Here is a 21,950-nt window from a genome sequence, read left to right as displayed (position 1 = left end):
AGCATTCAGGAGCCCCCACAGCCATTGCTGAGCAAGGCTCCCCAGGGACTTCTTCCAGCAGATCCTTGAGGCCACTGGGATGTGGGCTAGGGGGGGATGCTGAGGGCAGGACAAGGGGCTGACAGTGCCCAGCCTGGCTGGGGCTGTGCCAGGAGGCCCCAGGGCCTCAGGACAAGGTGTCTCCTCCCAGCCCTTGGTGGCACAGACCCTGCTGCTGTGCCCCAGGGCACCAAGACTTGGCTTCTCTTTGTCCCCACCTGTCATCAGTGCCTCCAGTTCTCTGCTCTGCCTGGGGCCTGGGGACACTTTCTCAGTTGTGTCCCTCAGTGGGACCCATTAAAAGTCCAAGAAACTTTGGAGTGTGATTCTGACTTGGAGTTCTGGAGAGGTTTCTTCAGCTGCCTCTCAGGGACTGATGTTCAGGGCCTGAGCACAAAGCCCCAGAGGGTCATTAAAGTCCTGCTGCTGTGTCTGTGCTGCTGAGCTAGGCTGGGCTCCTGGCACAGAGACAGCTCCTGGCAACCAAGAAGAGCTTCAAAAGCACATTTCTCTTGATGAGCAGCTCTTCTGCAAGCCCAGCAGGGCTGGGGCACTGCCTGCAGCCTCCCCAGGCACAGCCCAGAGAGCTTCAATCAGTCAGGGCTGGGAAGGTGCTGAGAAGTGCCTGGGGCAGAATCACTGCCAGCCCTTGGCACAGGAACCTCTGGCTGCAGGACAATGCAGCTGCAGCTCCTGGAGTGATCTCCTAAAGCTGAAACATCCCAATGCCTGCAGACTCTGTGAGTACATTCTCTGATTTTCTCTTGTGCAGAGCAGCCAGGGGTGCCCAGGGCTGTCTTGCAGAGCAGGCTCCTGCAGCCCAGGGCGCTGTGCTGGGGCAGGGACTCTGCTGCCTGCCAGGGACAGCTCTCAGCTGGCCCGGGGAGCTGCTCCCAGCACTGGGGAGAAGCTGTGGGGGGAAGGAGCCACCCTGAGCAGGGCAGGTGCTGCTGCTGAGAGGGGCTGGGTGGGGCAGGGCTGCTCCCAGCTCCAGAGCAGCCTGGGCACAGCTCCGGGGGACACTGCCCAAGGAAGGTAAGCCTGACGTTGCTGGAAAGCTCAGGAGCTTTCCTTTTCCTGCTTGGAGAAGGATGGGAAAGTTGGGGTAAGGACAAAAATATTTTTTATTTTGATACATTTTCATATATTCATAGCTCTGAAAATTACTATTATATAGTTTTAAAATTATAATCCTTACATAACTTTATTGAACTCTTTATTAAGTCAATTAAACAACTATTACATACTTCTTTAACTATAATCCATAATTAACTCTAGTACATTTCCTTACCTTTCTCCTAGAATTTAGAACAATAAGCTGACTGTATAAATACATTCCTGATACTGTATAGTCTTATTATCAGGAAGAGGACCTACTAGAAGAACATTTTGGTTTTTGACCAGAATGTGAGCAGTCACAACAAAAAGTGATGGCAAAGAAACCCTTGGACCAACTCCTATGAGTTGAGCAACTGTGTGTAACTGGGGAAACAGAATCTCCTATTGGATGTTTCTGTTAAACATCCTAATTAATCCACCTTAATGAACTGTTGAAATCAGTTGTGCCCAATCCCCACTTGGACACCTGAAATCTTCCAATAAATGTCTGTTTTTTTCCTTTACTGTTCTAAACACCTTTGCAAGAGTTTTTTTTCTCTTCTGATTAGAGACAACAGGGGAATGAGAGAAGGAGACCAGGAATTGTAATCCCAGAATCACAAAACATTCTGAGTTGAATGGGACACACAGGATCATCAAAGCAGTGTTTGAACATTTACAGAGACTCCGGAACTGTAACTTTGGCAGGTCAGTCTCTCTGCTGGGAGCCTCCCAAACGGCCCTCAGCCCTGGACAGCAGCAGCATCACCTCTGCAGGGCCCAGCAGGGCTCTCCTGAGCTGCCCTTGCCCACCTGCACACACAGCCTGCCCCAGCCAGGACCCTGCACACAGGCAGGTTTCTGTAGGGCCGGGGCCAGGGCACACAGGGTGGGATGGGCTCTGTGAGCGCTGGCAGGGACAAGGCTCCTCTCAGGAGGGAATGTCCAAGCCCAGGGAGATGCTCAGGGAAGGAGAGGGGGCTGAACAGAGCAGTGCTGGGGCAGGAGGGCACTGTTGGTGTGTGGGAGGTGCCGGGCACAGCTGGGCACAGGGAGCACTGTCCTGAGTGCCTGGCTGTCTCTGCCCTGCCCTCTCAGGCACAGCACCACAACATCTTCTCTTGTTTCTGCCTTGCCCTGATATTGTCACTGTTATCTGCTGCTCTCAGGGAGGCTCTGGCATTTGCAGCAGCTGAGTCAGGCACTGCCCTTGGCATTCCTGCTAGACAGGGCTGTCCATGGGAATGGGGTGTCCAAGCTTCCCTGGGACCTGTGGGGCTGTGGGCAAAGCAGTCCATGGGAAAGGGGAATGAGCTGAGCCCCCTCCCTGAGATCCCATCATGGGCACAGCCAGGGATCTCCTTGCTGTGCCTTTCCAAGCTCTGAGCTGCCCTCCTGGGTGCAAATCTGTGCCAGAGCCTCTGGCAGTTCCCTGAATGTCCCATGGGGAAGGGCAGAGCTGCCACAGCTGAGGAAATGCTGCTGGGTTTGCCAAGGGAGCCGTGAGTGTCCTTGGCACAAGGGGGTGCTGAGACCTTGCCCAGAGATGTTTAGGGAGGCTGAAACATTCAGAGATCCCTCTGCTCTGGGCAGGGTCTGGTTTATCCCAGGCTGACCCAGGATTGTGACTGTGCTCTGATTGCAGCCAAAGGTGCAAAGCCAGGGCAGTTGGGAACAAGCCCATCCAGCCCCTCACCTTCCCTCAGCCTCTCCCATCCCTCAGTGGCAAACTCTGAGTGCAACAGAAATGCTGGGGATTTCTGACCTCAGAGAGCCAGGAATCATGTGTGGGTAGGAAAACAATTCCTTATAGCAACTCCTGATATCTATTTCCTTTATAACTGTGATCGCAGATGCAACCAAGCCTTTCTGCATTAGGAGAGATTTCCCTGATAAATCCTGAATATCCAGCCTTGTCCATCTGCCACATGGCCACAAACTGAGGGCAGTGGGGCAGGGAAGGCTCCTCCAGAGCCCCCACACACAGCCCTGGCTGTTCCTGGCACACTCAGCCAGCACAACTGGAGCTCAGGCAGGGACGTGGGGGAAGGTTTTCCCTGAGCAGGAACAAGGGTGTGTGAGTCCCAGCAGGACAGGCTAAAGGGGATGGTCCAGGACTGGCTCGGAGCAGCCTCTCCTGACTTGGCACTGTCCTTTCTCCATGAACAGGTCCCCATGTGCAGCACCAGCAAATGTCCAACAGCAGCTCCATCAGCCACTTCCTGCTGCTGGCATTGGCAGACACACGGCAGCTGCAGCTCCTGCACTTCTGCCTCTTGCTGGGCATCTCCCTGGCTGCCCTCCTGGGCAACGGCCTCATCATCAGCGCCGTAGCCTGCGGCCACCACCTGCACACGCCCATGTTCTTCTTCCTGCTCAACCTGGCCCTCAGCGACCTGGGCTCCATCTGCACCACTGTCCCCAAAGCCATGCACAATTCCCTCTGGCACACCAGGAACATCTCCTACACAGGATGTGTTGCTCAGCTCTTTTTCTTTCTGTTCTTCATCTCAGCAGAGCTTTCCCTCCTGACCATCATGTGCTACGACCGCTACGTGTCCATCTGCAAACCCCTGCACTACGGGACCCTCCTGGGCAGCAGAGCTTGTGCCCACATGGCAGCAGCTGCCTGGGCCAGTGCCTTTCTCTATTCACTGCTGCACACAGCCAATACATTTTCCCTGCCCCTGTGCCATGGCAATGCCCTGGGCCAGTTCTTCTGTGAAGTCCCCCAGATCCTCAAGCTCTCCTGCTCCAAATCCTATCTCAGGGAACTTGGGCTCATTGTGTTTTCAGTCTCCTTAGCAATTGGCTGTTTTGTGTTCATTGTTTTCTCCTATATGCAGATCTTCAAGGCTGTGCTGAGGATCCCCTCTGAACAGGGACGGCACAAAGCCTTTTCCACCTGCCTCCCTCACCTGGCTGTGGTCTCTCTGTTTATCAGCACTGCAGCATTTGCTCACCTGAAACCCCCCTCCATCTCCTCCCCATCCCTGGATCTCTCAGTCTCTGTTCTGTACTCAGTGGTGACTCCAGCACTGAACCCCCTCATCTACAGCCTGAGGAACCAGGAGCTCCAGGATGCCCTGCAGAAAATGATGACCATATCTTTTCAGGGACAATAAAGTCCGTCTTTTCTGCTCCAGAACATTCAGAATGTCACTCCTTACAATCTTGGCCTTTATTTTTTTATTTGTCAATTTTTTCATTGGGACCTTTTTTTATTCTTTTTTCCTGTGTTTAATTTTTTTTTTATACAATATTGTAGTACTACTCTGAGTATTTCTCCATGAACATCTACTTTTCTTTTGTAACACAAAGACTTTCAGGAGGCTTGTTCCCTGTGCATTTGAATAAAAACCAGTGGCTGTCCTGAGCTGTGTCTCCAAGGCATTTCCTCAGCCCTTCTCTGGCTCTGCAGGGGCAGTGCCTATGAGCAGAGGTGGAGGGAAGGGGCTCCCAGCACAGCAGCATGGCCAGGGACGATGGCCCTGCCTCTTTCCACATCTGCTCTGCCCAACTCCACACTCCCCTTCCCAGCCCTGCTGTGAGGGCAAGGCTGGAGTGCTCTGGCAGCTTGGTCACTGTCCTGCTGCGTGTCCGTGCTGTGCCCTCAGGCAGGGACAGGCCATGGGCACTGCTGGGACACAGCTGGGCTCCAGCACAGCAGCTCCACCAGCAAAGGGCATCTCCTGAGCACAGGGCAGGAAGGCTTTGCTCCCCTCCAGAGTCACTCTCAGGACTCTCAAGAGGCTCCTTGTGTTCCTTGTTCTCCCAGGGCTCAGTGGGATGAGATCAGGGTCTCACTGGGGCCGTCCGGGGACTCAGGTCTGGGTCAGGTTTTGCTTGTGGGTGGCCAGTGCCCATCAGATGGGGAATGGTCTGTGCTGAACCTTCCTGGGGCTCTGCAGCTTGTGCCAGGGCTGATGGCAGGGCAAGGTTTGTCTGGAGGGCCTTGGGAGCTGCCAGGAGAACACAGGGGACCTGCAGGGACAGTGTGTGCCAGGGAGCAGCAGGGAGTGGAGCTCACTGGGCACAGGCCTGGCCAGGCTGGGGTCACCCCGAGACCAAGGACTGAATGTCTGCTGTGAGCCAGGAGAGCTCTGCAGCCCAGGGACACAGCAGGCCCAGGGAAAGGAGTCTGGGCACTGCCTGGTCTGAGCCTCAGGGAACTCCCCCAGGAGGATCCAGGGCAGCCCCAAGCCCCTCTGGCAGCCCTGGCACAAGGCAGGCACCTCTGAGCCCCCTCCATGCCCCGCAGAGCCTGTGTGGGAGGGGGTGAGTGCAGGGGGCACCATCAGCTGCCTCTGTGTGCCAGGCTGAGCAGCAGAGCCCAGCAGAGGCAGCCCAGGGCCCCGGGCAGCACAGCCCCCGTGCTCTGCAGAGCAGCAGCCCCAGCTCGGGGCTCTGGGCAGCAGGGCAGGGGCTGCAGCAACGGCTGCTGGGGCCAGCCCAGACGTGTTCCCCTGGGAAAGGCTCTGGGGTCAGCTGGCATGGGCCAGGAGCAGAGCAGCAGCCCGTGGGTGTGCAGAGGAGCCCTGGCAAGAGGCTGGCCTGTCCCTGGGCCAGCAGGAGCTGCCTGAGGAGCCCCGGGGCCAACCCTGCTGCTGGGCCGGGCAGCGGGGCTGGCCCTGGGGCTGCAGGAGCTGCCCGAGCTGAGCATTTGCTGAGCATTCCAGACCCAGAGTGGCTGTCCCTGACCTCCAGTGCCTGCAGTTCCTGCAGTTCTGTGGAGCCCACAGGGTCAGTTTTGCCAGTGGGCAGGGTCAGCACCAAAGACACAGACACCAACTGAAGGAATAGTCTAATTTATATAATGTAAATTCCGAAATTACAAAAGGAGCAGCTCAGCAATGCACTCAACTATCACCACCAAAGATTGCAGCAGTGATTAAGAAAGATGCAGAACCTGGTCCCCTCAGGCTTCACCATCCCCCAGATCCACACAGCAGCTGGGGGAAGCTGTCCCAGCCAAGGGCTGCAGAGCCACTCCTGGACACTGGGAATTCCTGCAGGTGCCTCCAGCCACAGGTGAGGCTCCAACCTCGCTGGGAGAGGGCCCAGTTCTGACAGTGCTGAATGAACAAACTGACAGCACTTCTAGTGTGGGAACATCTGGTTTCATCCTCCTCTTGGGTTCCTCCCAAAGCCTGGCCAGGGCCCAAGGAGGAACCAAAGGAGGTGACTTTGATCCTTCAGCCCCCGAACAAGGCCAGATGGGGCCTTGTCTGTTTTTTAAATACAGAAAGGTAAATCCATGTTTCACCAATGAACACATACAGAGATCATATTCCTCATAGTGATACATTAATGAGTAGATACAAATATAAGATTTGGTGGCAAAGTTTATCTAGAGCTGAACTTTGGCTCAGGGCCTGTTGTTCAGGCCTCAGTCAGGGCCTGGTGCTGAGGCCTCAGGACTTCAATTTGTCCTTTAACCTGTAGAGGAACTACAATTCATAACAATTCTTTCAATAACACAGTTTAGATTTAGGTATTAGTCATAAAGGCATTGCCTCTTGTTCTTTATTTAAGTGCTGTTCAGTACTCAGAGCTATAATTCACATTCCTTTTAGAACAGCCCTAATTAATTGCTATTCCCTGTTATTTTATCAAATGTCCCTTTTTTCTTGAGACTGTGTCTCTTTTTAGACATGTCTCACTACTCCATTTCCAGCACAGTGTCACAACAACATGGAATCATAACACACCAAGTGTTCACACTGCAGTGATGACAGTGACTGCCACAAATGCATTACACAGCAGCCTCCAATTTGGCAGCCATGAAGCCAATGCCACCAAGAAAAATGTTCTTCTTGCTGGCACTCTTCTACTGCTTTTCCTGTCAAGGTGATTCCTGACTGCTGGCTTTCAAACCCATCAGATAGCAGTGCAACATTCCTGTCCCATGAGAGCCCAGGTTCCTCCCTGGCCAGCAAGCAGATAATCCCAGGCTGTGTGGTTCTGTAGAGCCCCATTTGTGTTTGTTGGAGCTCCTGGGATGTGCGATTGGACATTTTAAGTGTATCATTTGCTATTTCTTCTAATAATCTAATATTTCTTCTAATAATCATTACTGTAATATCCGCAGGACAGGGCAGTGGACATGAGGCACAGGGTGAACCAGAATCTTTGGTTTTCTGAGATCAAAAGCACTCCTTGGGTGGAAAATGTTCTCTTGGCCCCAACTCTTCCTTGTGGTTCTTGCTGATGGACCCTCATGGGAGGCATCAGCATTGCCTGGAAACAGGACCCAAACCATCCTTTAGGAAGCTGTTTATGGGCAGTCTCCATACACGCAGCAGCTCCCATTCCCAGTACCAAAGGTCTGATTTCCTATTTCCCACTGGGGGGTGCTGATGGATCCAGGGCTCCTCCCTGGGCCCTCCAAGGGAACCCCATTCCTCCCAACATCATCTAAGAACATTTACAGCAATTAGTTACATTGAGTATTTTGGCTACTTTAACCTTTACATTCTCATAAGAATTTAATGACGAATCCTTGGGGAAACTGTAGAGGTGTTCGTGGCAAACAAAGATTCTGGCTGACTCTCAAGATACAATTTACAGACATCAGCAGTACTTCAGTGACACGGTTAATCATTCTTTTTCCTCAGTCTCATTTGGGTTAGAAACAATAATTCTGTTGTCCATGGAGCTGGCACTGTGTTAATTCCAGAATAATGCCCCCAAGTCCTTTGCTGTTCAGCTTTAGCACGGTGTCTGTGGCTAACAAGGCTTGGTGGGGCCCTTTCCCCTTTGGCTGGAAGGGGGCTGGATCCCAGTCCATGAGGGGCACCCAGGCTCCTGGATGGAATTTGTGTGCAAGTCCCTCAGTGTCACAGCAGCCTCCACATGGAGCCCTGTGGATCAGAGCATTTTCCAAAGGGGTCATTGGGGCAAACAGGGAGATTTGGTCTGGCAGGATGTGTAAAATAGTATCCTGTAATATCTCCTTGTTCTCACACTTGGCTGCAGGGACACATTCCCATTGTTCCTGCCCAGGTTTCAGGATTCAAACAGTGCTGTCTTTCCCCAGAGCTGTTCCTTCAGCTGCCTCTGGACGACCTTTTGGCCTATGGAGCCACACTCTTGCTCCTTTATTAGGACTGGTGGATCCAAACCCTTTATCTACACCAACAGCAGTGATTTGAGACGGATGTCCTTTTTTCCAATTGTTTTAAAAACTGACAATATCAGTAATAGTGCTACTCTGTAGTTGAATAATCCAATCTTGTTCACTGTTTTTAACACAATTCCTTTAATTTTTCCTTGATAATCTGCATTAGTTCCTCCTCCCATGACATGAACACATTTCAAGGCCAAGCTCCAGTGAGCAGTTACCAAACCAAAGTGTCCTGGAGGAATCTGAATTACTGTTTTGGTATTTATAACTCTCATTTGCTTCTGATTTATCCTAATTAATTCCAAGGCATGAAGGTCCAGCCCTGCAGCCTTTGGGCTGGCCCTGCCAGGGGCCATCACACCCACAACAATTTCCCTGGCAGTCCAAGCCTCAATGCCCCTGGTTGTAGTTGCAAATTGGGTGCAGCTGTGCACAGCCAGGGGTTTCCATTTCCCCGGTGGGCCACTGTTAAGGGCATGGAGCACATCTGGAGGAGGGGTTCTCCATGGGGACAGGTTCCCATCTCCTCATTTTGTCAACTGCTCTTTTAATAACCCCTACACCCATTCAACCAATCCTGCAGCTTGTGGATTGTCTGGGATATGAAAAACCCAGCACACTTAATAATTGTATTTTTCACACTAACAGACAAAGGATTCCCCATCACAGTATCAGCAAATCCTATAAAAATAGCCAAATTCATCCCTTCCTCCTTTATCTCGCAAAGTTTAGCACTGACAGCTGGGTCTTGGCTAGTCATTTTATGTAGGGTATTTAGTGTTACAGTGAGCAACCAAAGCGGACATATTACGAGTGTCAGCCTTATTTCACAGTATCCATTTTTAATTATACAGATATAAATATAAATTTTTGTGTTATATTTATTACTAGTATTAGTATTACTATTAGTATTACTATTAGTGTTACTAGTATCACTTGCACAAATGCATCGGAGCTCAAGATTAAAACCTTCTTCTGTTGCTCCATGTGGGAGTATTCCAACAAGAACTGTCCCTCCTGAAGGTGCTGTTTCCAATGTACTGTTAACAAATCCATCGTTGTCTGCCCAAACCCACAAGTTCTTTTCCTTTTCTGTATGCAATTTTTGGATGCCTTTTAAGACATCCAGGGGTTCAGCTTCTTTTAACCAACTGCCCCACTGCTCACACAGTGCTGCGACCTCAGCCCACTCCAGAGCCAGCCAACTCCAGGGAAGGGCTTCCCATCTGGGAATTTCTGATGACACTGATTCCTCACATTTACATTTAACAAGAGACATTTTGCTGTGATCTGGCCAGACTGTGTCAGTTTTGTTTTACCAGTGGGCAGGATCAGCACCAAAGGCACAGACTCCAACTGAAGGAATCAGTGTCATTTACTGCAGCTCAAAGCAGCAAAGGATCACAAAAGGAGCAGCTCAGCAATGCACCCAACCATCAGCACCAAAGATTGCAGCAGTGATTAAGAAAGATCCAGCACCAGTTAACCTCAGACTTCACCATCCCCCAGATCCACACAGCAGCTGGGGGAAGCTGTCCCAGCCAAGGGCTGCAGAGCCACTCCTGGACACTGGGAATTCCTGCAGCTGCCTCCAGCCACAGGTGAGGCTCCAACCTCGCTGGGAGAGGGCCCAGCTCTGACAGTGCTGAATGAACAAACTGACAGCACTTCTAGTGCGGGAACATCTGGTTTCATCCTCCTCTTGGGTTCGTCCCAAAGCCTGGCCAGGGCCTCAGGAGGAACCAAGGGAGCTGACTTTGATCCTTCAGCCCCAGACAAGGCCAGATGTCAGATTTCATGGCCTTGTCTGGCTTCTAAATACAGAAAGGTCAATACATGTGTCACTAAGGAGTGGCTACATCTATCACAGTGCTAATGACCATGCATATTTCATCAGTGAGCAGATGCAAAGATAACCTTTGGTTGGAAGGTTCATCCAGAGGCCACCTTTGGTTCAAGGCCTGCTGTTCAGGCCTCACTCAGGGCTGTTGTCCAGGCCTTGGCACTTCAGGGATGTGGTTTAGTGCTGGGCTTGGCACTGCTGGGTGAGCGGCTGGACTGGATGAGCTCAGAGGTCTTTTCCAACAGAAAGGATGCTGTGATTCCAGGATTCTATCTGCTGAATTCAGCTAGGTCCATTTGAGCAGCACTCATTTGCTCAGAAAGTCTCCTCTTGCTCAGCTCTTGTGGCCTGAGGCTTCAGCTCATGCAGTCCTGGTGCTAAGCTGCTCATGCTGAACGAGACGACTTGGAGAGAAGAACACAGTCCATCCAATTGCTTCTGGGACACAGAGAGGGGAGGGTGTGGAAACAGGAGCATTGTTTGCTGTGGCCTCCTCTCTGCCCTTCATGCCTTTCAGTGCTTTGAACCAGCCAAGAGCTTTCTCCAAGAGTGCAATGGAGCAGCTGTTCCTGTCCCAGGTCTGGCTCTCTCCAGTCTCTGACCTTGCCTGGTTTTTGTCCCTCTTGCTGTGCCCTCTGTTCCCCCAGGGCTCAATGGCTGCTGCCCAGGACTGTGGGACTGGCACAGATCCAGTGGTTGAGATTCTCCTTGCTGTGGCCTTGGAGCTGCCTGGGCACAGCAGCCTCTTCCATCTGGAAGCTCCCCATGGACAGGGAGTCCCCAGCTCTGTTCCTTGCACAACCTCCAGGAGCCCAGGGCTGCCATCTCAAGTCCCTGCTGGCACTGGGGGCTCCCAGGTGCCTCAGGCTGCTGTGACACTGCTGCACACGGGACGGAAGAGTGGCAGGGGCTATGCTGAAAGTCAGCTCCATGTGCTGCTGCTGCTGCTGCTGCTGCTGTGGGGTCATTTGTCCAGCCCTGGCCCAGAGTCAGGGATCAGATCCAGGCCCTGCTGCTGCTCCCTCGGGATCAGCCCCAGTTTGGGTGTTGCTGTCAGGGCCAGCAGGAGCGGTGGCTGGAGCAGCAGGTGCTGACAGTGCCCCAAGCCCCGGGGCTGGAGGGGTCCCTGGGCTGGGCTGGGAGGGAGCTGCCCGTTGTTCTCCCTCTGCCCCAAGCAAAGCTGGGCCAGGAACAAGTGGGGCAGCACAGCCAACAGGGAGCCTGCGAGTCTCTTCCAGCCCTGGCTGCTCAGAGTTTGGGCCTTGGAGCCTCAGGTGGCCAAAGGCAGCTGCTCCTGGTCTGTCTGGGTGTGCCCCCATGTTCAGCAGTGCTGCTCCATCAGTCTGTGCCCAGCAATGGGGAAAATTCTCAGCCCTGCAGGGCCAGGAGCTGCCGGGCTCTGCCTGAGCAGCTCAGCCAGCAGGAAGGGAGCTGCTCCACATGGGAACCAGGAGCAAAGGGCTGCAGCACCTCGTGCTGGGGCAGAGCCTGAATTCTGAGAGGGAATAACAGAGTTATTCGTGTGCATTGGTGCGTCAGCACTGCAGGTGCTGTGCCTGCAAACACCAGGTTCGAGATCTACAAAAGAATTCTGCAGCTCTTGACTGGATCAGGATGTCAGCAGTGCTGAACTCCAGCACAGTCCAAATGAAACACTTCACACCTCTGCTCATATCTGCTAGATTTTTTTCTTCAGTGTATCCAGAGAAAAGTAAACAGAGGAGGAGCCTACATTTTCATTGTTTATCAGAAATGTTTCTCATTTTGCTGTACATTCCTTTTGTAGGACGAGTTCTCTGTTAAAAACACTGGACAAAAAAGAAAATAAAAAACCATGAAAGATAAAACCAAAAAACAAATGTGTAGTGAAAATCTTCTCTAACTTTGGATTAAGAGGTAACTGATCTTCTTAAGAAGAGAAATCAGTTACTCTGTAAATGTTCTGATGGCATGGATTCGTCTTACTGACTTCAGCATCCCTTTTTTAAAACATTCAGGGGTGTGTTTGCAATATTATGTTATTCTAAATTGTGATTGAATCAATAGGAAATTGAAAGATCTCTTATGCATTTGTGCATTACTGTGTCTGGAGTGTAAAAATATTGCAGTTTGAAATTTGGATTTAAAGTGTTGCAAAAGAAAGTTATAAATCCCAGTAGATTGTCTGACAGCAGCTTTTCCTAGAGGATGTGCAGCGCTCTAAGGACTTCATCAGTGGGGTTGGGGGTACTTGGACCTTTGTCCTGTGCCACTCTGAGATGTCATGGAATGGAACTTCGCCTGCCTCCAGCCCAGGTCACCCTCTGCCAGCAAAGCTCCTTGGGCCTTGTGTCCCCCAGGCAGGCACAAAGTGTTTGTGCTGCTCCCCCTTTTGCGCAAACCCACAGAGAGCTGGGATTTTTCCAAGTCTTATGTCTGCGTTGGGCCAAATTCCTAAAGAAGCAGCAGCCCATCCCGATGAATATGGTGAGTTATGTGGATGGTTGTGAGCTCCACTTCCTGCCTAGAAATCCTGAAACTGCTTCTGAATACCGCTCCTTCAGATCTTGGACATCTTCTCACACAGAGCTGGGTTAAAAATCCTCTGGTCTCTGGCTAAAGGGTGAGTTATGCCAAAGTAAGAGCTCTGTGCGAAGTCTCTATCCATGCCTATCCTATTAATATACCAATATGTGGGGGTGTGCATGGATGTGTCTTGTACATAAAGGAAGGAGTGTGCAAGCAACGGTACTGACACTTTCACTGTCCATGTTCATCCCATACCCATGGGTACAGAGATATTATGGAAACTCCGGCACACACAAAGCCTTCTGTCCCTGGATACAGAGACATCCAAGAGCTCCTGGCACACACAGAGCCTTCTGTCCATGGATACAGAGACATCCAAGAGCCCCTGGCACACACAGAGCCTTCTGTCCCTGGATACAGAGACATCCAAGAGCCCCTGGCACACACAGAGCCTTCTGTCCATGGATACAGAGACATCCAAGAACCCCTGGCACACACAGACCCTTCTGTCTCTAGAGGATGGACCATGGTGGGTGGGGGCGGTTGGTGGGCAGCGAGTCCCAGACAGCAGGCCAGACCCGGCTCCAGCCCTGCCAGGCCCTGCCAAGGCTCAGTGCAGGATCCTCTGGAATGGGAAAGCCTTTCAGCCTTGTCCCTGCCCAGATGGGCAGTGCTGGTCTGGCAGCACAGGTTGTTTTCCCAACAGGCTGCAGGAGATGAGAACACAACACTTGCCAGCACTGAGTGCGAGGCACAGCTCCGGGTGCTCCCCATGAACCTCAGCTCTGGGAGCACTGTCTGCCCCAAGCTCCAGGGGCTGCAGTGGGAGCCCGGCTGGGCTCTGCCCTGGGGCCATCCTGCAGGGACAGCTGGAAACAGGGAGCATTCAGCTGCCACAAACAGCCAAGCCAGGGCTGCAGGGCAGCTGCTCCAGCCCGGACTGCACTGCTGTGTGCTGTGCTCTGGGGCTGGGGCTCCCCACACAGGGGACTGGACTGGAGTGCCAGAGGAGACAGAGAAGCTTCAGCTTCAGTCTCACTGAGGTGGCTGCGTGGGCTGGGAAGAGTGGGGAGGCTCAAGGGGATTCACAGAGCTCATCCTGCTGCAAGGACAAGGAAGGCAGTGGGAACTCAGCAGTGAGGAGAGCTGACGGCTGGAGAGTGGCTCTGAATGACACTAAAATGCCACTGGACCTCTGAAACATTGCTGCTCCTCAGCCAGGGACAGCATGAGTCCCTAAACCTGGGGCTCAGCCCTCCTTGTGGTCAGGGGCAACAAGGAAGGCCAGCAAGTGATGGAGACAGCAACGGGCTGGGAATTCACTGGGGGGAAAAAAAGGGAGCAGTTGAGAAGTAAAAGGCAGGTGGGGGAGAGAACTGTTCAGAGAAGGGCTGAGCTACAGCTTGAGCAAGCGAAAAAATGTCATTTGCAGTCCTCCCAGATTGATTTCATTTCAGAAGGTATTGAACAAGTTCAATTTTTGGGAGGTGTCATGTTTTCCCTTGGAGGTGTACACTCTGCAAACTTGAGCTGTGTTGCCAAAATGCTCAAGCAAGTCTGTGCTGCAGGTGACACCATTTCTTCTTTGGCTGATTCCGGCCCCGTGCTGAGCTCCAGCAGAGCCCTGGCAGAGCCCAGAGCAGCCTCAGCATCCGCAGAGCCCGGCTGCAAGGAGAGAAAGCAGAAACTGCCCGTCAGCTGAGGGCTCCTGCCCCCTTGTCCCAGCTGCTCGTGGTGCCCAGGCCATGCTGGCTGTGCCCAGAGCTGTGCCCAGAGCTGCCCATCAGTGCTGCCTTTGGGAGCAGGGCAGGAGGGCAGGACATGTGCCCAGCCTGCAGCCAGCCTTGGCACATCCACCTGCTCAGCAGCTGCCCAGAGCAGGATGCTCCTGTGCTCGCTGCCATCTCCCAAAAGCTCTGATCCCACCCTGCCAAGCAGATGGGGACCCACCTCATGCCATCCATGGCTGGAAGAAAAGCTGGTCCCAAACGATGTCCTCAGCCTGCTCCAAGGGCACGGCCCATCCACGCCGCAGCTGCTCCCAAGAACTTCCCGATCCAGACTGGACCAACCAGAATGCTTCCTCTAGAAAAACAAACAACAAATTGTTGAAAATAGATTACAGACAAAAAGGAAAAAAAAAGAACAAAGGTAAAAATCATATCTCTGTGAGGGGATTGAGGAAGGCCAAAGCCCTGCAAGCCAGGGAAAAACCCAGCCATGTGTGAGCAAAGCCCAGGTTTTCTCCGTTCCCCCTGCACTGTCCCCCACAATAACCGTGATCCCAAAGTAAACTAGGGCAGTGGAGCTGCCCAAGCCCTTCCTTGCCTGCACAGCAAAGCACCTGTGCACAGATTTGGGAGTCCCACCTCTGCTCCCACCATGGGGGTTTGTTTGTGTTGGTCTGGCTGCCCCAGCCCCAGCCCCAGCCTGGAGCACGGTGGGTGCTGGGGGCTGTTGGCAGGACCAGGAGCCCACTCCCATTTCGTACCCACCCCAGCCCATGCCCCCAGCCCTGCCAAAAGCAGCTGGGCAGCCGACTGAAGGATCAGCTGCATCTGCCCCCACAAAGGGGGGAACCGTTGCTTCCTAGCCCGGCTGGGCAATGCCCAAATCTGGGAGCATTTCCCCAGGTGTGGACTCATCTGCAAATTCCCTGTGGAGTTTGGCTTTGAAGAAGGTGCCACAATCAAAGTGCATCACCTTCAACTGCTGGTGGCCAGGTTGAGGAAGAGGTTGTCATCCTTCATGTCATCCTTCATGTCATCCTCGCTGTCTCCTGCAGCAGCAGCCCCACCCGGTACAGCTTCTCTGGGGGATCCTTCTCCTGCCCTGGGGTGAGACCAGGATGTCAGGGCTCTGCCCAGGGCCCCAGCTGTCAGGGAACCAGGACAAGCAAAACCTGCTTGGATGGCAGCCACCAGGGCTGGGCAGAGCAGCTCAGCTCCAGCACAAGGGCTGTGTGCTCCCATCTGATGAGCCCTGGGCAGTGACACAGGCCGGACAAAAAAGTCTGGGGTTCCTTTGCTTCTCATTGCCAAGGCATGTGTGGAGCTGTAACTTACCGGGGCTCTGCAGCACAGTGTGCCTGTGGCTCTCTCCCTTCTTCTATGGCAGATGAATATCCTGCATCCAAGGATGACAGAACACCTCTTCTAATGAGGGTCTGTCCCAGTCCAGCATGGATAAACACCGCCTGATCAGATCTTGGCATTCTGGGCAGAGAAACCAGAAACCGCTGGTCAGTTGGAGAAGGCTCCTGTTGGCTTTGCCCAACCATTCCCTGCCCACTCCATGCTGGATGTGGTCAGAGCTGGGCCTAAACTTTCCCATCAGTTCCCTGTTTTGGAGGCGAGCAGGAGAGCAGGACATGTGCCACCTCCTCAGCAGCTGCCAGAGTGGGATGCTCCTGAGCCCGCTGCTGTCTCCCAGCACTGGTATTGCACCCATGCCCAGAGATGAGGATCCACCTGGAGAGAGCCGTTGTGGCAGCGAGAGCTGATGGTCCCAGCTGATGTTCTGGTCCCTCCTGAAAGGGTGCTCCCCGCAGACCATCTGGTGCAGCACGATGCCCAGGGACCAGATGGTAGCTGGCTCGCCATGGTACCAGCCAAAATGGGTCCATTCCGGGGGGCTGTATGATGGTGTTCCTATGGAATACAGATGGAGTTCATCAGGGGGATGCTGCTGCTCCCAGAGGCTGGCCCCAGCATCCCTGGGCGTGCAGGGGCTGCCCCAGTGGTACGCAGGTTGACCCACTGCCCCTCTTTCCAACACATGGGGTTGGAAAAGAAGCCATCGGTGTTGGAAGAGGGCAGCAGAAGCCCTGGCAAGGCCCAAACATGTCAGAAACACACTTAGTGCTGAGGGAAAACCATGCCTTCATCCTCCCTGCCTGCATTGCCCCAAAAAACAAACCCAGAACAAACCAGGTGAGTGGAGGAGCCCAAGCCCTTCTCACCTGCACACCAAACTGGCTGGGGCACAGGTTCCAGGCCCCCCCATCTCTGCTACCCTCACCTACGGGTGTTTTTGTTGGGCTGGCTGCCCCAGCCCCAATCCTGGGCAGAGTGGTGGGCAAAGGCTGCCAGCAGGACTGGAAGCTGGCTCCCCACCCAGCCCTGCTCAAACCCAACTCAGCTGAAATCTCAGGGCCATGAAGGGCAGCAAAAGGAAGAATCCCCGCTGCCACACCCAGCTTGGGCCCTGAGATGCTGGGCCATGAGATACCAGAACCAGGAGCACACCCCTGTGTAGGCTCACCTGCAAAGCGAATGTAGGCTGTCTCTTGCAGGTAGGTGCCACAGCCGAAATCAATCAGTTTGGCTTGCCCGGTGGCCAGGTCAACGAGGATGTTCGCTGGCTTGATATCCCTGTGCAGGACCCCGCAGCTGGTGCAGTGCCGCACGGCCTCCAGCACCTGCCGGAACAGCTGCCGCGCCACCCCCTCGGACAGGAAGCCCCGTGCCCGAATGAAATGGTGCAGGTCCTGACAGTGCTCCGGGCGCTCCAGCACCATCAAGATGTCGTTGGGGAGCTCAACCCACTCCAGCAGTTGGACCACGCCGGAGAAGCCACTGGACACCTTGTCCAGCAGCACAATCTCCAGGGGTGCTGGTGCCGTCGGGCTGCGGGAGGAGCACGATGCTGTCAGTGGGGCTGATGCCGTGCCAGGGGTCAGGAAGCCCTCAGCCAGCCCGGGATGCTCTGCGCCCTGCGCTGGCCCCATGCCCGCTCTCCCTCGAGGCGTCCTGGCGGCTCCCACCCTGCCGGGCCTCGGCTCATCCCTGCCCAGCACAGCACCTCGCTGACTCACCAGCTCACCCCAGTGATGGACGCAGTACCGTGGCACCCTTTTGATGGCCACCTGCAAGCCAAATGCAGAACAGGGCTCAGCTCGCTGTCCACCCTACCCAGTGCCATCCTCCTCCCGCCTCCTCCGCCCTGCTCCTCCTCCTCCACCCCCTCCTCCTGCGCCCGCCGCCGGCCCTGCCGCTCACCCGGGCGCCGTCCGAGAGCCGCGTTGCTGCGAAGACGCTGCCGAATCCGCCCCGGCCCAGCAGCGAGCCCAGCTGGTACCGCTCCTTCAGGCGCTGCTGCGCCTTCCCTGAGGGCGGGACGCGGCTGTCAGCGCTCGGCCCGGGGCCGGCAACGGCCCCCGAGCGCCCCTCACCCGCCCCGGCCCGGCCATCCCCCGGCGTTCGCTCCCTGCAACGGGACAGCGGCGGCTCGGGGCCGGGGGCCGCGCTGCCGAGCGGCGGAGCTCGGGCCGGACAAGCCGCAGCGGAGGCGGCGGGAGCGGCCGCGCCGCGTGTGTCCTGCGCGGGCCCCGGGAGGAGCCGGGGCCGGGGCCGGGGCCGGGGCCGGGGCCGGGGCCGGGGCCGGGGCCGGGGCCGGGCCAGGCGGAGCCAAAAGCCGGCAATACCACCCCAGCCCCAGGCACTGATCCCCGCCCAGCAGCGCCAGCGCCAGCACGGCCAGAGCCGGGCTGGGACCAGACCTCGGTGGGACGGCCGGGGGCGGGCACGGGGCAGCCCCGCCCGGGGCCGGGGGCGGGCCGGGGGCATGGCCCAGCTCGGCACGGGGAGAGGGAGGCGGGGAGAGGAGGGGAGACCGGGAAAGGGAGAGCGGGAGAGCTGCGGGAAAGTGGCAGAGGGAGAGGGAGAGGACAAGGGAATCTAAAGTTTTTTGTCTCGCTGCTGCCGCTGCCGATGCTGCTGCTGCCTCTGCCGCTGCTGCTGCTGCTGCCGCTGCCGCTGCTGCTGCTGCTGCCGCTGCCGCTGCTGCAACTGAAGCTGCGGGGCCGTTTGTCCCCGTGTCTGTTTGTCCATTGCCCGCTCGCCCCCACCCCGAGCCCCACGTTCCCCGAGGGCAGCCCCTGAGCCTGTCCAAACACGGGAACTTTGCCGAGTTCAGCCAAGAGCCAGAGTCTGGACTCCTGCACAGTGGCTCAGGAATCCCCTCGGTCCCTGCTGTGCATTGTCCCTGCTGAGGGTCAAACACTCTCAGAGCGCATTCCCTGAATGCAGAATTTGTACCTGACACAAACACTGCACTTACCTCTCCAACATTGCTTTCCAAGAAAAACAGGGGAAGCCAAACTCTGTGTAGGTCATGGTATCTTAAAATGTCTAAAATGTACCAACTCATGGATCTGAGAGGTGAGATCTGCTTGGAATTAATGGGATGGACAACTAGTGCAAGATGGAAAAGGGGAGCATAAAAATAAATCGAGAAAAACGTCTTGAATTGTTTCAATTTTCATTTCATTTCTTAAAAGCTCTTTCAGTTTTTCCAGAAACTTCTCCTCAGTCCTGTTTGCTTTTTCCATGAACCTTTCCTGAAGAACAAGGTGCAGCTTCTGTCACAAGGTTGCCACCAACTGCAGCTTTCCACACTGTGTGTGCAGCTCAACTCTTGCAGCAAAGCAGGACAAATATTTGAAGAATTTTGCAGCTTGTTCTTTTATTTTCCTTGTGGGGTGGGCAGTTGTGCCATTGGTAAGGTTTTCATTGTTACTGTTCTACCCTAAGAAAACATGACAGGCTACCAAGAACTCCTGGGGAATGCAAGCCTGACTGAATGCAGAGAAAGAATCTGCAGAGCCTGCAGCCAGAAGTGGAGAGCTGTGTGATCATCATTCCAACACCCCCAAGGACATCTTGAAAGTGATCTAGAAGATGAAAATGGGCTGACAGAGGGAGTTTGTTGCGGTGCTCACTGCAGATTCTGCTACATCTGAAATCAATTCTACAGTCTCCATCTAAATCAAGAGTACAGTCAGTTCATGAAAAGCCCCAGAACAAACTGGACCTCTCAGGAGATGACTGAAAGAATCTGAAAAGGAAAAATGCAGGAGAAATGCATTTCTCAGCACTGCGGTATTTGCCTGCCTGAAACCCTCCTCCATTTCCGCCCCATCCCTGGATCTGTTGGTGTCAGTTCTGTATTTGGTGGTGCCTCCAGCCCTGAATCCCCTCATCTACAGCCTGAGGAACCAGGAGCTCAGGGCTGCAGTGTGGAGACTGATGACTGGACATCTTAGGAAGCATTAAACTGCTTGCCAATTTCTGCAAATCACTTGTAACAAAATTAATTTTTGATAGTTCTGTTGGTTTGGTTCTTTGATTTCCCTTTTTTTTTTTTTTAATATTCTCCCTAAAGCTAGATGATTGTTACTGCTATTTCTGACTTTGTTTCTCTCCACATTCACTGTGGCCGCAGACTGTGACAATGAGGAGCTGTGCACTCAGTGGCTTTAGACGAATTAAGAATCTCCCAGCAGAGTTTTCTCCAGAGATGCCCTTTTGTTGCCTTCTCTGGAGCTGCAGCAGCAATGTCTGTGTGCAGAGCTGGGGCAGATCAGTGCTGGCACAGCAGCTGTGCCCAGCAGCAGCAGCAGCACTTGGTGTTGCCAGTGCTGCTGCCGTGGCCCTGCCCCGCTGCCCTGGTGGCCCTGGTGTTGCTGCAGGGCCTGAGTGCTCTCGGGGCCGGGCACAGTCCTGGGGGTGGCAGTGCCGGGGCTGCAGCAGGGACAGGCCATGGGCACTGCTGGGGCAGCGCTGACACCTCAGGCCAGGCCCTGGGGGCTGCAGGCTCCTTGCCCAGGCTCTCTCAAGAACACGGCCAGGCCAATGCTCAGCACAGAAAAGCCCCAGGGTGAGCAGCCCCAGGCTGGCCGTGGGCAGGCTGGGGGCAAACAGCATGGCTGGGGCTCTGCAAGGGCCCTGGGGGAGACGGGAAGGAGCAGCAGAGCAGGGGCTGATCCATCCCCAGTGTGCTGCACAGCCCAGGGCAGCGTCCCAGAGCGTCCTGATGGAGGTGCCAACAACATCCCCCCTCTGCAGCCCTGGCCTCTCCCCCAGCTCACAGAGGTGCCGCATCCTTGCAGGCACAGCCACGGCAGCACTGGCTCAGGAGCCCCTGTTTGCATTGCACAGAGCAGGCAGGAGCACCCCCATGCTGTTGCTGTGGGGACATGAACCTGAGGGAGCACAAATGCCATCAGCCCCTGGAGCCAGCAAGGGCTGGGGGACACCAGGGAAACCACTCAGCTTTGTCCTGGCCTCTGCAGTCAGCCAGAAAGTTTGTTCCCATCAGCTGGGAGTTTCCTGTCCCGCTGCAGACGCTGTTGCTCAGAGCCAGGGCTGCCTGGCAGCCATCCCCAAACTGCCACAAGCATTTCATTTGCTTCACCTTTGCTTTTACTCTTCCCTTGTACAAATATCTTCCTATTGCCCACCCCTGTCCCCTCCCCTGCAAACAGCCCATCCCTGTTTGCCCTTTCCTCTCTGGCCCCACTCCCCATTGCAGTTCCTGACTTGGCACCATGGGAACGTCCCTTGGGGAGCAGGATCATCCTCCAAGTGCTGCAGGAATTGTCTGCAGGCTCCTGCAGTGCCTGGTGCTGCTCCCTTGCCAGAGGCAGCCCAGGCCAGGGGGGCACATCTGGGCTGCTGTGTCTGCCTGTGGGGCTCCCTGTTCTGGGCAATGAGGAGGAGCTGCAGAGGCTCTGCACGACTGACAGGATGGGCTTTGGGGCTGGCAGGAGAAGCTGAGGCACCTGGGCTGCTGGAGCTTCTGAAGAGAAGGCCCAGGGCTAATTGTAGAACTGCTCCAAGGGTGGTTTCAGAGAATCCCAGAATCAGCAGGGCTGGAAAAGACCTTGGACATCATCAAGTCCAACCTGTGCCCTGACACTGCCTTGTCTCCCCTGAGCCTCCTCTTCTTCTGGATAAAATATCCCAGCAGATCCCTCAGCCCCTTCTCACAGGACATGTGTTCAAGACCCCTCCCCAGCCTTGTTGCCCTTCTCTGGACACGCTCCAGCCCCTCCATGTCCTTCCTAAATTGGGGGGCCCACAACTGGACACAGCACTCGAAGTGCTGCCCAACCAGTGCCCAGCACAGGGGAAGAATCACTGCCTTGCTCCTGCTGGCCACACCATTCCTGATCCAGGCCAGGAGCCATTGGCCTTCTTGCCCACCTGGGCACACTGCTGCCTCATGTCCAGCCTGCTGTCCATCAGTGCCCCCAGGTGCCTTTCTGTCTGGCTGCTGTCCAGCCACTCTGTCCCCAGCCTGGAGCGCTGCAGGGGTTGTTGTGGCCAAAGTGCAGGACCCAGCACTTGGACTCGTTAAATCTCACCTTGTTGCATTTGGCCCCTGGATCCAGCCTGTCCAGGTCCCTCTGCAGAGCCCTCCTGCCTTCCAGGTGATCAGCACTCCCAGCCAGCTTGGTGTCACCATGCTTCCATAAGGCCCCAGAGTGTCTCACTGGTCTCCATGATTAAATGAGTGTCACAATATCCTTTTGGTTCCAGGGAACCCCTTGGT

General features: G+C 54.8%; 1 protein-coding gene and 1 pseudogene across 1 annotated transcript; one reads left to right on the top strand and one right to left on the bottom strand.

Moving 5' to 3' along the window:
• Window positions 1-21,950, bottom strand: part of LOC135306122 (zinc finger protein 11-like) — a 322,458-nt pseudogene that overhangs the window by 71,295 nt on the left and 229,213 nt on the right.
• On the top strand, window positions 3,330-4,366 carry LOC135305631 (olfactory receptor 14J1-like). The gene has a single exon (XM_064429369.1). The coding sequence runs from the start codon at window positions 3,330-3,332 to the stop codon at window positions 4,260-4,262; it is 933 nt and encodes a 310-aa protein (XP_064285439.1). The 3' UTR covers window positions 4,263-4,366.

This window comes from Passer domesticus, chromosome 8 (genome assembly GCF_036417665.1).
Source record: "Passer domesticus isolate bPasDom1 chromosome 8, bPasDom1.hap1, whole genome shotgun sequence".
Taxonomy (NCBI): Eukaryota; Metazoa; Chordata; class Aves; order Passeriformes; family Passeridae; genus Passer; species Passer domesticus.
The sequence above is the reverse complement of the archived record's forward strand: the minus strand, read 5'-3'. Positions and strand labels throughout refer to the sequence as shown.